Source organism: Watersipora subatra, chromosome 3 (genome assembly GCF_963576615.1).
Source record: "Watersipora subatra chromosome 3, tzWatSuba1.1, whole genome shotgun sequence".
Lineage (NCBI taxonomy): Eukaryota > Metazoa > Bryozoa > Gymnolaemata > Cheilostomatida > Watersiporidae > Watersipora > Watersipora subatra.
In genome coordinates, this window is record NC_088710.1 from 5,183,540 (window position 1) to 5,201,414 (window position 17,875).

General features: G+C 35.7%; 2 protein-coding genes across 2 annotated transcripts; one reads left to right on the forward strand and one right to left on the reverse strand.

Moving 5' to 3' along the window:
* Positions 1-3,737: 3,737 nt before the first annotated feature.
* Positions 3,738-14,979, forward strand: LOC137389776 (ethanolaminephosphotransferase 1-like). The gene is made up of 9 exons (XM_068075872.1): positions 3,738-3,833; positions 4,553-4,621; positions 9,401-9,572; positions 10,172-10,434; positions 11,320-11,437; positions 12,500-12,548; positions 13,441-13,621; positions 13,716-13,898; positions 14,769-14,979. Exons 1-9 carry the CDS (start codon positions 3,783-3,785, stop codon positions 14,844-14,846), a joined length of 1,164 nt encoding a protein of 387 aa, XP_067931973.1. The 5' UTR covers positions 3,738-3,782; the 3' UTR covers positions 14,847-14,979.
* Positions 14,980-15,114: 135 nt separating this feature from the next.
* Positions 15,115-17,875, reverse strand: LOC137389777 (uncharacterized). The gene is made up of 4 exons (XM_068075873.1): positions 17,724-17,875; positions 16,994-17,084; positions 16,070-16,415; positions 15,115-15,767 (listed from the first exon to the last, which is right to left on the reverse strand). Exons 1-4 carry the CDS (start codon positions 17,796-17,798, stop codon positions 15,458-15,460), a joined length of 822 nt encoding a protein of 273 aa, XP_067931974.1. The 5' UTR covers positions 17,799-17,875; the 3' UTR covers positions 15,115-15,457.

Sequence of the window (17,875 nt, forward strand, 5' to 3'; positions counted from 1 at the left end):
TCGAATCATTTGTTGGTTTTAAAATATGCTCAGGTATTTAGAAAACGTTTTTACTTGTGTTATAAATTTACCTTACATTTGGGACTGACAAACTAATAGTTTTTTGGCATTGTTATCGGTTACTTTTGCCTCGTAGTTGTTTATCTTTTATCAAACTCCATTGCACACACATAAACACGTAGGACAGATGTATTTATTCTTCTGTCACCACAACCTTTTATTGTAATTCTTAATTTATGCTAAAAATGAAAGCCCATGTGTATTAAGTCTTTCCCACTAAAGATCGTCTGGACCTGTAAAAATGGTTTAATAATTCATAACTTTTTGAATTTGTATGGTAATTTCCTTTTATAAATTTACGGCTTTAAACGTCTGTTAGTTGTTTACAATTATTATTGGTTACCATTCCTTGTCTCTGTTTATTTTTAGCTTCCTGAAACATACTAAGTACACCTAAATATGTTACTATGATATTTCGTTTCTTCTGTATTCACAGTTTTTTATTACCACCGAGTAATGCGGTTATATTCAAACAGTACACATACCAAGATGCAAAATGCCATTGTACTGCGAGCATTACGATTATGTTGAGTGAATGCATTATAGATACATGAAAGGGAGATATGTATATAGAGAGAAGGTTAAGACAAACTCACAGGGCGGCGACGGGTATTTCTGCTAGTAGCCTCTATAGTTATCATCAAGTATTAGTGAAGCATTTTTTTCATATTTACCGTAAAACCTCTAATTAAACGCTATGTTGCTCTATTTTTCAACCCTTCCTCTATGGTGGCGGTAAATTGGAGGCGGCGTTCAAATAGAGGCTGGCGGTCTATTTTTCAAATAGCTCGTCAGAATTTTCGCAAGATGAATTCAGCCCTATTATGTGTGAAACGAATGTCGCCTACATTCTGTTCTCTTTTTCCGGTGGGCCGATATTAAACATTTTGAATGCAATAAGTCTGCTAACTTACCTCTAACTTGTCAAATATCTTTTAATAAATATTTAGAGATGCCCCGATTCTAAATTCACCAGCTGATTCAGATACCGATCCGATATACCGATCCTAATTGAAAAATAATCCGATTCAGATACCGATTCAGATCTTTTGTGTTGCATAGATAGTAGCTCATTTTATTATGCAAATACAAACATAATGCAAAGAAAACATGAATATTATTGTATTTATTTGTTTGCATTTATGGAAAAAAATATATACATATTCACATACTGACATACCGTGCATGTAGTAACAAAACAGTCCATGTTTCTTGTAATTTGTAAATAAAGGGAATTACTGTTAGTGGTACAGTTCTATCTGTGATAACGAAGTCCCTCTTCTATTGTTGGATGAACTGCTGTGCCTGTACAAGTTTAGAGCAAATCAATGTTTCTTTTAAAAACCGTTAGTGATCCAATTATCTCAGTAAGACGTCTCTTTTCTTCCATCATTATCAATGTAGCCGAGCGTACTGAAGGGGGATTCCCTTGCAACAGATGTTGGGGGACAGGCTACATACCGATACGCCACTGGGGTTACCGTCTTTTGTACAATACAAACGATCCATTGTATCGTCAGGATCAAGAGAGTGATGGATAACTTTATGCGTCGACTGTTTAAATTACTTTCGTAATGCTAGTAAATAGAAATATTACACTGCGTTCTTGTTTCCCACTTTTGTTATCTTGTTCGTGATTGCTTGCAATAAAACCTATCGCTGTAATTGGGAAATACCACACTTTTTGTTTACGTTCTGGCTAAAAAGTTTCCTCCGCTGTGTTGATCAGGCTATAGACATGAAATAAATTGTGTGGCAGGCCTGAAAGTCATTAAGTAAAAGTAAGAAGCTTACAGCTGATGATTTTTTATTAGTATAGCAGGCTAAAATACAGTTTTCTGCTAAATGGTTGATCTGTAAAAAGTATCGGAAGGTTCAGATTTTTTAAGAAAAGATCGGCCGATACTGATTCAGATACTTGACACTCATATCGGCACCGATACCGATTCCCTTACCAAAATCGAGGCAACTCTATAAGTATGCATCAAGAAACCGAGAAATATCTCTAGCAGTTGATATCTATTGCTTGCAATTGACCTGCGATGATATTATAGCCTGTGTCTTTGTTGGCATTTTCAATTTTTATTTCATTTTCATGTTGAAGACATATTTTAATTTTATATCTACATGTATATTTAACAATCTTATACAAAAGCTCATTGCACTCACTGATATGTTTGCTACAGTTTGCAGCCAAAACTAGCTTTTTGTGTGCAATAGAAGTGGAGTTATGAGCATCGATCCATTGTAAGCCGTGTTAAAATAGCTGCAAAGTGCTATTAAATAACATGCTATGAATCTGAATATTTATAAGTTATGCAACAATAATCTATCAAATGATACAAATATATATTCATGAACAAGTGACATAAACGAACCACACGTATATTACATGCAGAAACAAAAATTAACGTTTTTAAAAGAAAAAAATATTTCCATTGCTTGTTCGAATAGCTGCGTTCTGATTGTTGCTTTCGATGGAACGAACATCTTCTAGTTGTCCAATACCTTCCACAATATCTTCTGGCTTCAATTCTTCTTCTGCACTTCTGAACCAGTCGATATTAGTGTCCAAACAGTTTTTCGGCAGAGAAAAACTTTCACATGCTGCATTTAGCACCGATGCAGTGCTAATAGTTTGCTCGCCAAATGTATAACCTTTAGTCAAAAACTTTGACCGGTTTTTATATGCATGTCCTCCGAAATATTAGGATCGCGTTAAACAAGGAACTACTAATAGTCTGAGATATTTAATAGTTATTTCTATGGCATTGCTTTCCAAGTTCCATCTACCACTGTAAATTTAAATTGTTTTTTATATATGTAGGCTACTTTGAAGTAGAAAGACCGCGTTAAACAGAGAGCTACTACTAGCCTGAGACCGTTATTGAGATTATTGCTACGGCGTTGCTTTCAAAGTATTAAAGAAAAAAAACGAAAAGCTTTGGAATCGGACAACAAGAGAATTAACTGTTATTGATATAAATGATTCATTACTAATACGATTTTGTGGACACTTTTCTACTGATCAGTTGATATTATGTGCTCAAAAAGATCAAATAATATCAAAGTGGCGGTCAAATGGAGGTGACGTTCAATTGGAGAGGGGCGGTGTATTTTTCAACCCTTCTCTCAGGGTGGCGGTCAATTGGAGGTGGCGTTCAAATAGAGGTGGCATTCAATTAGAGGTTTTACAGTATCTGTTATTTATCTTTTCCATGATGACACACTGAATTAACTACTGTAAATATGCTCAGTGTTTAAAAAGTGGTACCTACATAGGAGTCATCAGACATGCATAGCTGATCTGAACCAAGCTAAATATTGTGTGTTTATTTTTACAGTGTGAATTCGTGTCAAAGTTTTGTCTATCAAATGATTCATTTTACCCAGAATGCTCTGTAATTACATGCATTTATTTAAGCTCAGTTTTGCTAAGGTTGCTAACCCGTCACTAGCTTTGTTTTTAGCCTATCTGAGATGTTAACATTCCCCGCCTTGTTTGTAACTGGTTTGTTAACTAACTGAAAATAACTTGTTTGTTCAAGATGGTGAACATTATTAAGTCCCTAAAGGGCCTCTTCAGTCTAATTTTGGTTTTGTTGAAATTTATTTTTCTATTAGAGTCTCAAAGCTGACAGTAGCCGAATAATCTCCATCATTCCTAATACAATTTCCTTGTAGATATTCATTGGGACAAAGCTGAAGTCAACGGTAGATATATGGGGCGATATTTAGACAAAGATCTCCTCCGTGGATTTGATTCATACAAGGTCTGTTTTGTACTATTACACTTGCTGTTTAAAGCGTCTATACACTATGCGTCATAGATTATAGATTACACACTAGATTATAGACAATAAGCTATAGATAAGAACAGTTTATAGACTATCAGGTATAGGTTATATATATTATAGGTTTTTAATTTTAGATTATAGTAGTGTTCAACAATGGTAAATTAATCTTGCTGTGACAATTTTTTTCATTTTCTTTTTATCGACAAGCTTTAGTGTAAGATATTTTTTGCTGCCTTCTTGCTGTCTTAGCTTTAAAATAGACAACCTATATACTTACACGTGCTTCTCTTATGGAGAAGTATTCTTAATCATCGATCAAGATTTGTATGCGATATTTATGAAGAGTGTATAACATGCTAAGAATATCATAGTGTATAACATGCTATGAATATCATAGTGTATAACATGCTAAGAATATCATATCACAGTGTACAACATGCTAAGAATATCATATCATAGTGTATAACACGCTAAGAATATCATATCATAGTGTATAACACGCTAAGAATATCATATCACAGTGTACAACATGCTAAGAATATCATATCATAGTGTATAAGACGCTAAGAATATCATATCACAGTGTACAGCATGCTAAGAATATCATATCATAGTGTATAACATGCTAAGAATATCGTATCATAGTGTACAACATGCAAAGAATATCTTCTCATAATACTGTATAAATATTTTAGTATAGCTCTCTGGACACAAGCCCTTTCTCCAACTATGTTATGCACCCTTTCTGGAACTGGTTTCTCAAGGTATGTATTTGTTTTTAGTCTTATATTCGGTCCTTTAATTGGTATATTTATTTATAGACAGCATTTGCTGGGACTCTATCTAGAACAGCTTTCAAAAAATAGATTCCAGTAGTTCTAATGTAGAAATTGAAGTCTAGACCAGAGGATTCAGCTTTCAGTCATTGGTGAAAATGTACCGTCAAACATGGATAACTCGCCCACGGATAGCTCGAACACATGGTTAACTCGAACGGTTTCTTTGGTCCGTTCCCACGTAATGATAAATTGCTATAGATAACTCGAACTCAACACTGTTAACTCGAACTGTTTTTTGCCCAACGACTACCGAAACGGTTGTTATCGCTTTAGAAAATCACTTTATTCCAAGCCATGGAGGTAAACCTCAACTTTTCGTAATTCATAAGTGTCGTTATTACCACCATCGGCAAAATATTTTTGTCAACGACTTTTCGAAAGGTTTGGTGAAATTTGATTTATACCAAACATCCGCTTAGCGATCGCCCTTCGGAAGCAAGGAAAGTGGTATTCGTTAAGAGCAACACTCCGAGGCAGTTCACTTAAAAGTTTTACGAGGTTTTACGGTACATTGTATATCACTCTATCACTCACACTTTTTGAATGGATACTTATTGAACAAACATGTATTCTGTGTTTAGGTCAAATGATGAATAGTTTTTCGACGTTGATTCCGTGTTGAATCAACGTCGGAATGTTGAATGTTTAAAACGTCTTAAAAATTGTAATTAAACGTATACGTTGTCTTAGTAAAAAAAACTATTCATCGTTTGACCTAAACACAGAATACCTGTGTACATTCAATAAGTATCCATTCAAAAAGCGTGAGGGATATATAATGTACCGTAAAACCTCGTAAAACTTTTAATTGAACTGCCTCGGAGTGTTGCTCTTAACGAATCCCAGGTAAAGTAAGGTAATCTTTGCATAAACTTCAAGAAAAATCGGCAAAATTGATCGTGAGTAAAATGCTCTAAAGAAAAAGATGTCTTTTCTTTTGAGCATTTCAAAAATGATCAAGTTTTGCCAATGTAAATCTAAAAAACGTCCTGGCAATAACATCACCTCAAACAACAAACCAATCTCAAGTGATAGAAAAATCTCTATACTTTTTAATAAAAATTTTTTAAACTTTACATTAGAAGCATTTAATTTGAAACAAGCCATTTGTGCTTTTGATTTATATTATAGTTTGTATATGTACATGTATCTACTAATAAATAAGTAAATACATGGACTTGTGACAGTGCTCTGATAACTTGAACGCTCTGATAATTCGAACACTTGCTCGGTCCCGTGAAGTTCGAGTTATCCATGTTTGACTGTATTTTAATAACCACTTAGCTGCATGGCGATATATTAAAGTCTAATACCTTCCATGGTAATAGTAATTTGTAAATACCTGCTTTTTGTTTGGACACAGAACAACGCCTTTGTAAACCAGTCTCTGGTTACTCTCCATTGCTATAGTAAACTTGTTAACTATTTAATAGTTATATAATATTATTTACTTGTGATTGTTTGTTATGTTATAAACTTGCGCGACAGAAATCTGCTCATGCGTCGGTGTGAATTATAAGCAAATTGAACTTCATAACTGTTACTGCCTTTGTTGACTTGTACGTGCAGGTTAAGTCCAGCATGACTGCGGGTTAAGTCCAGCATGACTGCGGGTTAAGTCCAGCATGACTGCGGGTTAAGTCCAGCATGACTGCGGGTTAAGTCCAGCATGACTGCGGGTTAAGTCCAGCATGACTGCGGGTTAAGTCCAGCATGACTGCGGGTTAAGTCCAGCATGACTGCGGGTTAAGTCCAGCATGACTGCGGGTTAAGTCCAGCATGACTGCGGGTTAAGTCCAGCATGACTGCGGGTTAAGTCCAGCATGACTGCGGGTTAAGTCCAGCATGACTGCGGGTTAAGTCCAGCATGACTGCGGGTTAAGTCCAGCATGACTGCGGGTTAAGTCCAGCATGACTGCGGGTTAAGTCCAGCATGACTGCGGGTTAAGTCCAGCATGACTGCGGGTTAAGTCCAGCATGACTGCGGGTTAAGTCCAGCATGACTGCGGGTTAAGTCCAGCATGACTGCGGGTTAAGTCCAGCATGACTGCGGGTTAAGTCCAGCATGACTGCGGGTTAAGTCCAGCATGACTGCGGGTTAAGTCCAGCATAACTGCGGGTTAAGTCCAGCATGACTGCGAGTTAAGTCCAGCATTACTGCAAGCTATGCTAATCAGAATGTAGGAAAAAGCTTCTTTTCAAAATGTTCTCTTATTTATACAGGAAATTAGACTAAACCTTTTTACGTCAAATGTTGTAACTAAGCAATGAATGGCAAACGTCATGAGACTGTTTTTAGTTAGTTTTACTGATTGACTAGGAGTAAACCCGGCGCTACCTGAGATTTCTTTCAATACTAATCAAATAGCCCGCAGGTGGATGTTAAAAAGTGAATTTGCCCAAAGTTTCAGTAAATTTCATCAGAAGTATCGGTATTCACTATCATTTGCTATTGCTTTTGATGTTTGAGGTGATCTGACTGCCAGGATGTTTCAAGATTAAAATCGACAAAACTTGATCGTGATTAAAAAGTTTAGAAGACAAATAAATGCCAAAATGACATCACTAGTTGCTGTAGTAGATATCGTCTGTTGCGTTCGAGTTGCAGCATTACCTGTCTCTATTCTGTCGGTCACTTTACAACTATCGATGTCATTATCATACTTTCGCTTGATCTGAGGGTTTTAACCTCGATGAAGTTTTTTTGATTTTAAGCTTGAAATATTCTGGCAGTCAGATCATTTGAAACATAAAAAACAATCACAAATGATAGAAAGATATCGATAGTTTCTGAAATCTACTAAAATTTTGTGCAAGTTCATCTTTAAAAGGCTGGTTTTTAGAAACCGGATAAAGTTTTCAAATCGAGTACTTTAGGCGACCTGGTGGAGGTACTTTGAGGTACCGACGAAATGTCTGTGTGAAGTTTGGATGGAATTGGTCAAAAAACGTGTAAACTCAGCGTTTACGCGGACTAACACAAACAATGACAAAGCAGAGTTTTGTTAATATAGCCTGATTTATATAGATACCGAGAGGTGGCAGAGGTTTTTTTCCGTTTCTAGTTACTCTTTGTTAATGATGACCAGCAAAATATTGCATGCGGTTTTAACAGCTTTAACATATTGCTAGTTTTCCAGGTTGGCTGAAGGCCCCATAATATATCCATAACCAGACCAGAATACACATATATTCATATTGCATTTTATTTTCAAGGCACAGAACATATCTACCTATATTGCATTTTATAATAATGAAATAATGAAGTTTAAGATTTATTTTGACCGCTGCAAGTGTTTCTGCGCTACTGCCCTCTTTAAACCCTCCACGACTGGTAATAAATACACATCATTTGATCATGTGAATATCATATAGAGTTTACTCACATCAAATGCACTCTGGTGTTTACGGTTCTAATATGAGTTAGCTGGGAGAAGAGAAGGCTTGAAACTCACTGGAATATGAAAGACAACTATTTGGTATTAAAATGTCATCTCTAATTCAATGTGTAACCCTGATGACTTTTGAGTAAAATTTTTATTTCAGTTATTCTCAGTAGATATCTACGAGCCTAGAGTTGTCTCGCCTCTGCATATACTACACCATGTCATCAGTATATATCTTACCTATGTAAATTTCAAAGTTTGTCTTTTGCTTTCTGTTGTCGACGTGTCCAATTATAGCAATTAAAATCTTACAACGAAACATCCCGACTACTAGAATTGAACTCACTGCAATCGCAAGTATGCACACACTCGCACCTCACCACAAGGCTAAGCCATCCTTATTTTATGTAGCTCATCTATGGTCTCCTTATCGCGATTAAAATGAAATAGTTACATTTTATTATGAATTGATTTTACCTTTTGAATTTTTTCTTCTTTTGACATTTTTCAACCATGATTCATCCTTCTTTATTTGTAATTTTCAATAGTGCCGTTTTGATTTCAAATGTGCCATTACGGTGCAACTGTAACGGGACATTTTCAATCTTGAATTTCCGGTTATCGCCAAGGCCAATCGCTAGAAATTGTGAAAATAAAAAATGTTCACATAGACTTTCTCGAGTAGGAATTGTCTCTACATTCTGTCAGACAAAGCACCATCGTGCGCTTCACTGATGTATTTAATTTTGATATCTCATTTTTACGTTTGTGCCAATAGCGACTATCGAGGGGTAACAGTATAGTCGTATTCAACATTTTGAATAGTAGCTTCTGCTGCAACAGTAGCTTTTTTTGTATACACATATACTCTTTGTTATTATTAATTCAACATATTCATGATTTTTATTTTGTTTTTGTTTCAGTTTATATCAATCATTTCAGGTTCAAATCACTTTTCAGTGTAACCATAGCAACAAATCATAGTTTATCTAGTCGTTACATGTTAATTATTTCACATTGAAACACCTTAAAGTTGTTTTAGTTTTTGTCTTAATTTGTTTGACCTGCACATAACCCTCTACTTATGATACGAAGTTTGAAAGTTAATATAGTAAACGTTGCATATGTTAAATAAAAATAAATTTTCTGTGCAAATACTTTTTTATTACCGGGCAATGCCAGGCATTCATCTAGTATATGCATACTTTTGATTGTCTTAAAGGTTTGCTAGTAATTTTAAAGTTTCGATTTTTACTCCAAGGTTTTCTGTTACTCTACAATCCTAGAGAACTAAAATTACCTCCATTTTTATTTGTAGCTGGTGCCAAAGAATATTGCTGCGAATACGCTGACATTTGTAGGCTTTCTCCTTCTCCCCGTCAGCTTCATTATACTCTCTTATTATGATTATGATTTCTCCAAGAACTCCAACATTCCTCGATGGGTGTGGCTAATGTGCGCGTTTAACAACTTCATGTCTCACACTCTAGGTATGGATTACTCTATGTCATAGACTTATAACGAAGTATGGCTAATGCGCGCGTTTAACAACTTCATGTCTCACACTTTAGGTATGGACCACTCTATGTCATAGACTAATCAGGAAGTATTACTAATGTGCATGTTTAATAACTTCATGTCTCACACTCTAGGTATGGATCACTCCATGTCATAGACATCAGAAAATGTGACTAATGTGCACATTTAACAACTTCATATCACACACTCTAGGTATGTGCCATTCTATGTCAGAGTAGTCAGTGAGTGTGACTTGTATACCCTCAACAGAGTGTCTCATACTCTAGGTATTGATCACTCTATGTCACAGACTTATCAGAGGGTGTGACTGTTGTACACCCACAACAAAGGTATGTCTCATAGTCTAGGCGTGTGTTACTCTCTATTTAACAAACAACCCTTTGTTTTGGCTTCCATTTTTGCTTGATTTACTCTGCATGTTAAAGTTTCATTGGCTGTATGAAATTTTATGTAAATTTTTCTTAAATTAATACTTGCTATAAATTTCTGTTGCTCTCAGGTTAACGACACTTCATGCTTATATGTGTGTGAATTTGTCCTACCATTGAAGATGGAATCGACGGGAAGCAAGCTAGACGTACAAATACCAGCTCTGTGCTCGGGGAGTTGTTTGACCACGGTCTTGATGCCTGGAGTACATCGTTCTTCGCTATGGCCATATTTGATATATTTGGGAGAGGAGAGTGGGGTGCATCATCTATCCATCTGCTCATGGTTCTTAATGCTATACAGTGCACATTTATATTCTCTCATTGGGAGAAGTACAACACGGGTGTACTGTATCTTCCTTGGGCATATGACTTAGCACTTGTTGTAAGTATGCACTAGCGTTCCGAGGCATTATGGGTCTTACTGCAAATGATTTTTTGACTTTGGTCACTTTACAAGTGATTATGGTGAGACAAAGAGTTTCTGGGTCAGCTATTCACCTGTGAGCCACTTCAAAAGATCTCACTTTCTAAAAGATTCCTTGTAGCAGCTGCCATCACGAAAAATACATGTATGCCTCAATCCTGCCGCACTTGTAAGAAAGTGTATCTCCTACAATATGATTTGTCAAATGTCAGCTGCAGTTTGTTTGCAAATAAAAACGGATTTTCAGTTGTTAAATTCTATTGCAGTGTTTTACCAAGTTAAAAAACTTTGGCAAGAAAGCTTATCATGGCTGGCAAATGTCAAATAACACATCAATGTCGTTATTTATAACATAGTAAAATATCTTACATATTTTTATGACAAATATAATTATTACTAAAAATATATAACTTAGTAGAGTATTCGAACTGCTCTAGCTTGACTCGCTACAATCATCCGCTGATGTCAAATGTATTTTATCGCTATTATATTAAATTGTTGATTTCCATAAGTAAGCTGCATCAGTGAGTTTATAAACCTTATATATGTAATGTTATAAGTTTAATAATGCATCATCTTCCTCACTTCAGACTCTAACAAAGGTGAACTAACATTGGCAATAAATTAGTAAACCCACCTTCGCCACTTCTGGCTAAAAAACGAAAAGGAATTTATTTCATGAAATTCACAAGAAAATATAAAAGGGAAGTGTTGCAGAAAAAGTGGAAAAGGTTGCCGAGCACAGCTCACTATAATAGGTTGCTTTTTGTGTTGTTTTACCTATCCAGCATGAGCGTTACATTTCCTCTTTCAATGTTACATTCTCGCTGTTACTCTTTGCAGGGTATGACACTCGCCTATGCGTTGACTTATCTGTTTGGAGTTGAAGTCTGGCAGTATGATATCTACTATGAGGGTCAGCGCTACACTGTCGGATTTCTGCTAGAGTGCCTTCTCTATAGTAAGTGTGCAGCAGACATGTTATACAGCTCTGTTTGAGTCAATATAACACACATGTTATTCAGCTCTATTTGAGTTAATATAACACACATGTTATACAGCTCTTGAGTCAATATAACACACATGTTATACAGCTCTGTTTGAGTCAATATAACACACATGTTATACAGCTCTGTTTGAGTCAATATAACACACATGTTATTCAGCTCTATTTGAGTTAATATAACACACATGTTATACAGCTCTGTTTGAGGTAATATAACACACATGTTATACAGCTATGTTTGAGTCAATATAACACACATGTTATACAGCTATGTTTGAGTTAATATAACACACATGTTATACAGCTCTGTTTGAGTTAGTATAACACACATGTTATACAGCTCTGTTTGAGTCAATATAACACACATGTTATTCAGCTCTGTTTGAGTCAATATAACACACATGTTATACAGCTATGTTTGAGTCGGTATAACACACATGTTATACAACTCTGTTTGAGTCAATATAACACGCATGTTATACAGCTCTGTTTGTTATTTCACCATTTATCATTTTGCTACTTTGCAGTTACAGTCCTTCCTCAGTTTTCAAATGTTTTAGTCCTGAACATATCAGAATTTGAACAAAAATTGGAGATTGTTTGCTGCAAATGCTGAGCAAAAATTTGGAACTCGGTTGGAGTTCCAAATTCCCTCCGTCAAGAATTATAAGAATGAAATACACGAGATATTTCTAAACTTGCTACAAAAATCTTAGGGAATTAGGCTAGGCTGCAAACTGCAGACACAGCAATACATTCTCCTGCCTAGCCTAATCTGTTAATAGGTCGTTATAAAGCTCACACGTATTACTGGCTTTTATAGTATGCAGTAAAGTAGTTTTGAAATTTGAACTGCTTTCTGGAGCGAACTGGGTCAGAATCTGAGGTCAAACTGTGTAACTAGTGGCTTGCTTAATTTTTCATCAGCTGAATTTTTTTCAACTCGTACTTGAGAATGTTATTATCATTAAATACTAGCTCTTCTTTTTATATTCCCTATCTTATTTCCTCTTGTAGTATCCAACTATGCCATGAGCGTGCCCGTCTGCATATTTAATGTTCTGCTGTGAGTATTTCCTATATAGTTGACATCTGTTGACAGACGTCTATAGTACAGCTACCTGCCTATACAATTGCGTAAATTCCTTAGAGAGAAGCGAATCTATTATACCTCCAATTATTTAATAGCGGTATAATAAATTATTAATGGAGGACCTTCCGTCTGTCTGTTCATGAACTCCTATTGCTCTGGAGATGAACATTTATAGTTATTTGTGTTCTGAGATATAATAGCATGGAGTACGTGGATAATTATAATTGGCTTTCAAACATGTGTTATGTTTAACATTGAATAATATTGCTCTCTAAATTCAGAAGAGATCAACCTTAATAGACTTCAGATATTGCTTTCTGTTACAATTGCTGTTATTATTCATTTGGTTTCTTGCATTTAAATTCTACAGTTACATTTCTACAAATAATAACATTGTTTAATATATGGTATTCATATTGTATTTAGATAAGTATGTTTTTTTCAGATTTTAAGAATTACATTTTGGATCACATAATTTTATTCTGAAAATCATCTTGTAAACAATAAAAAACAAAATAAACTTTTGTTAAAATGCATTTACATATTTAACATGACAAAAATCGTGAGATTTGTACATTAGAACAATGTTCTTTGCATATTTTTGCTCTGAAATCTGTACTGATAACAATTAAAATATGTATTTTTTTTCGCAGATACCTAAATGGGTTACACAGACTATGAATTTATTATAAATAAAACGTTGAAGCATTGCACGAGTAGTTTGATAAAGGGCAGCTCTCACAGGTATATTGTTCAAATGGAATAGAGAAATTCTCATATCTATGCTGATTATGATAGTGTATAAATCATACATTATTTACTACGTTGTATAAGAATGGTGCATACGGGTCCACATTTCCTCTAGGTCATATAAGAATGGTACTGGGAAGATGTTACCTTTCACGGAGTCCATTCGACCCCTAATCCCTATAGTCCTATTCTTTCCACTTATCACCCTCTGGGGTGCCTATTCGCAAACAGGAATTTTAGAAAGCCACCCTCGTTGCTTCTTCCTTCTCTCCTCTGTCCTTTTTGCGAGCATCACGGTAGGTTGACAGACACTAAAGTATGTACGCAGGTAGCTTACTTCCTGTTGTATCCGTACAGCTGTATTAATAAATGCTTTCCTTTGTTTTTTAGACGAGAATGATAGTGAACCAGATGAGTGGTACAAGGGCGCAGGCATTCAACTGGCTTCTCATACCCCTCATTATATTCACACCAATCTGTACCTTGTACAATGTTGATGTCTATGAAGTTTACATACTTTATACATACACAGGTTTTGCCACTTTGGCCCACATCGACTACGGCCAGTGCACGGTACGTAATTGCTTTGAGTCCAATAGCACACTGCCTAAGATATTTGATGCTAAGCCTTTATTTTTACAGTGGGTAAAAGCAGATTTAAACCTTGGTATTTACAATATGTATTAGTCACCTATTTAAAAAATAGTGAAGGTATGTATTGGTAGGGCACCTTTCAGGGGTAGTATTAGATTTTGATTTAACTCATTTCTATAAGTTTGTGGCCCCGATATACCACCCCATAATTAGGGGTTTCATAGATATAGAAATTCATATTTTCAAACCTCTGGCCCTGAATATAGCCCAGGCCTTCCGCTTGGGACACATAGCATACAGCGTTTCTGTATGATTATTATATTGGCTCAACAATATGATGGCACTAAAGATCACTGAATGATTAAAAGCCTTCGCATGAAAAAAATTTGATTTGAGCAACTTTTGTTGAAATTTTCCAGGCGGTTTTTTAGTAGATTTGGTCGATTGGTTTCCTTCACAACATTGTAATTCAGTTCCTTGGTCAGCATGCGTTGCATAACCGACAAGTTGATTATTCAAAGGCTTTTTATAAGAGGGCACACTCTACTGGACTGGTAGTACTGATGTGGGGTGGCTTAGAAGTCATCCTGCTTGTAAAGCTCAAGCATGGCAACACATACCTTGGAGCATAAATACAAACAGTCATGCAATTTGCAGTTTGTAATGTGTGGTGTCCCTTGCAAGACCCCTGTGACAATAGGAAAATTCACCCCTTCATATTTTACCAGGATTGTTAAGAGCTACGGGGTGTGTGCATCTATTTCTATTACTGTATCATGCAAAACTGAAGGCCACATTCTCATAAAATTCTATTGTCATCATGAAGCTTACCGATCTCTACTATTTTAGGTAAAGGAGATCGCCGACTACCTCAACATAAATGTATTCTCTATTGCAAAGCGTCCAGCCAAAGACAAAAGAATCTAATTAGTGACCTAATAATTTATTATCTGACCAATCATTATTAAATTGACATAATACTGTTGACAGGTTTGTCTGTAGATCTCACTTGTTACATTGTTGTCCATGGATTGTAATAAACTTGGTGTGTAAAATTGCACTATTATTCTGTGCAGTATTTGAATGGAATGTTTTTCATCATCCCTCTGCCTATGAAAGATAATTACAGTATATTTGCCAGCAGTGTGGGAGCATGAGACATGCATATTTACCCCAGTATTAGACAGTGTCAGATAGGAGCAGGTGCTCAAAAGGATGGTGGATGAACATGTAATTTAGAATTTTAGATGAAACACAACTTGATTCAATGACAGTGTAGATGCACTACATTTTATGAGGCTCACTTACACACGAAGCCTGTTTTCACATTCTCTAGCATATTGCTTACGATTGCTGAAGGCCAAATAGGTTGATGCGCTTGACCTCTCTCACTCGACTGCTAAGAAGAGCTATTCACTCCATCAATTCACCTCTTTCAAGTTGCTAAATGATTTATCCTTAATGCTATTTATGTACATGGAAGGAATGATGACTAAAAAATATTAGACAAAAACGAAAAACTGGAATGCTTATAATTGTCATCTATTACAATTCATCGGGAGACCTTCGAGCAAAAGCAATGGTTTTTCTGTTGAGGAAGACTCGAGGTTTTCAGTCAAAACAAAACCTTGAGTAACTCTATCTGATGGGGTGGCTGTATATGATGGGTTCGTGGAATCAGTTGAAGAGACTGGCTGTTCTCGTTCGGCTAAGGTTGTTAGCTCTGCCTTTATAAGCATTATAGCGGTGGAGTACTGATCAGTAAGGGACTTGCAGTGGCTGTGCATACTTTTCAGCTCCTCCACTGTCTCATCATAACTCTTTGGCTTTTTTTTGCCAGCAGAAGACCTACAACCAAATATTAGTTTCTGTGTTATGCAATAAACACACTATACGCATGCAATGTACTCCAGCAGTGAGCTCTCCTATTAGATAGCTCCTGACAACCTGCGTTGAGCTCTCGGGTGAAATACCTCATGACAAGCAATTTTTTTAACATGTAGTTGAAGTACAAAGGTGTTCTTAACTATTATGTATTGACATAACTAAAAAGCTGTGTTTGGCTGCAGAGTTAAGGCAATGATTGGCTAGTCTGTGGTTAGCTAAGCCATCAATCTAATGTGGTGCAAATGCCAACACTTGAAGCTCACCATTGGACTGCTGCCGAATCTATTTTTAGCTGCTGTTCTTCCCATTCTAGATCGAGCCTATCACACAGCTCCATTTGTTCTTTGTACACCCTCTCAATGCGTTGTCTTTCTTGTCTGTGCGCATCTAACTGAGCACGCTCTTCCTTTCTTTCCATAGCTGTAGGCTGGTATGGCATTTCCTTGCATTCACTCAACGCTTTCCGTTGTTTGGACAAGATTACATTCTGCATGTAGCTGTGCCTACATTTTTGTCCGTAAAGGGAGACAAGAAGAGGTGTCTTTGGTTCATTTACAAATAGAGGCTTTTTTTCTGGTTTTTGGGCAAGTAATACTTCATCCAGTTTGGCTTCAAGCAGAAACATAACCGAGCTGAGTGAAATAATTAAAAGCTTGGCTTTATCTGACTTACAATAACAAAGACTTACAATAACATTCTATCTAAAGTTTATGCTCGCGCATGTTCAAAAGAAACTCATACACGATGGAAATAACATACAGCATTTACTTGTAACACTAACATTCTCATTCTATTTATTATTCGCAAGTACATAAGATATTGCTGGCAATAGGAGTCATTTACTCGAGACAAATAGTTGCACCTCTATGACTGGATAAGAAAGTCTGTAAGCCTAATGTTGGTAGTTTAGCACCTCAAACAATATACTAATAATTGAAACTGAAAAGTGAACCTTATAAAAAGAGAGTGATCGGTCAGACATTATTGTTTATATTTTAGCATATTGCCAAAAGTTTTGAATCATAATCAACAATCTTTAGTATGTTTATTCGAGATCTTTCAAATTTGAACAACTTTCAGGTTTCGGAATTAAGCATCAATTTCTACAGTTTTTGCATTGATTATTTATTACATTTATAATGAATAAAAAATTTATAACATATGCCTCACAGCAAGCCAGTACTGACCACGTGCACACTGGTGAGCCTTAATTGCTTCAACATAATTGGGAGGGTTAAGAGTCAGGTAATGCTCGGCTCTCCTGTCAAAGACATGTGCCTATAACAATGAAGGAAATACTATTGACACACCTTTATAATGCAAATGTAATGAAAAGTAACTCCGCTCACAGTTGCATTATATTGAATATAGTTAAGCAGCAACTTTTCCATAAAAAATATGTATTCCAAAGTGTCAAACAGAAGGGTGTAAAAAATTTCTTAACCACTTCATGATATAATCTTATGAGTGCTCTAATTATTCCCTATACATTGAAAACAATAAAATTAAAGATTATAGCATAAAAACTATTTCTTTGGACTATTTCCATAAATATAGTGCATCGAAAAACCTGGTAACCATACGTGGGTTTTGAAGAGAAAACTACAATGCCAAAATAAATAAAACTATTAGAATCGTAGCACCCAGAGTTTATAAAAAGCTCCTATCAAAACTAGTCATTTCACTTTGCAATGTATGGAGAGCTCCCATAGAGAAAAATACAAAATTGAGAAGAATTTTGTTTCTGATTTATAGGTAATTATGGATAACAATCGTAAAAATAGTCGAAAACCTGAAAATACTCAAAAAATAACTAAATTGAGGCATGTCTACAAACTTCGTCACTATAACTATAAATAAAAATTAGAAAACCCTGCACAGACCGAAACTAATTTTGGCTTGGAATGTGAAATATACCATGTTTATAGGATGCTCGAGGATTGAATGAAATGTGGTGGAATGCTGAGTTTGTTGTTCTTCTATTGCTGACATTATTTGTGCTGCTGTTAGGCACTTCTTAAGACAGAGTTTTCATAATGTAGGGTACACCCTTACGTTGCACAAGCTAT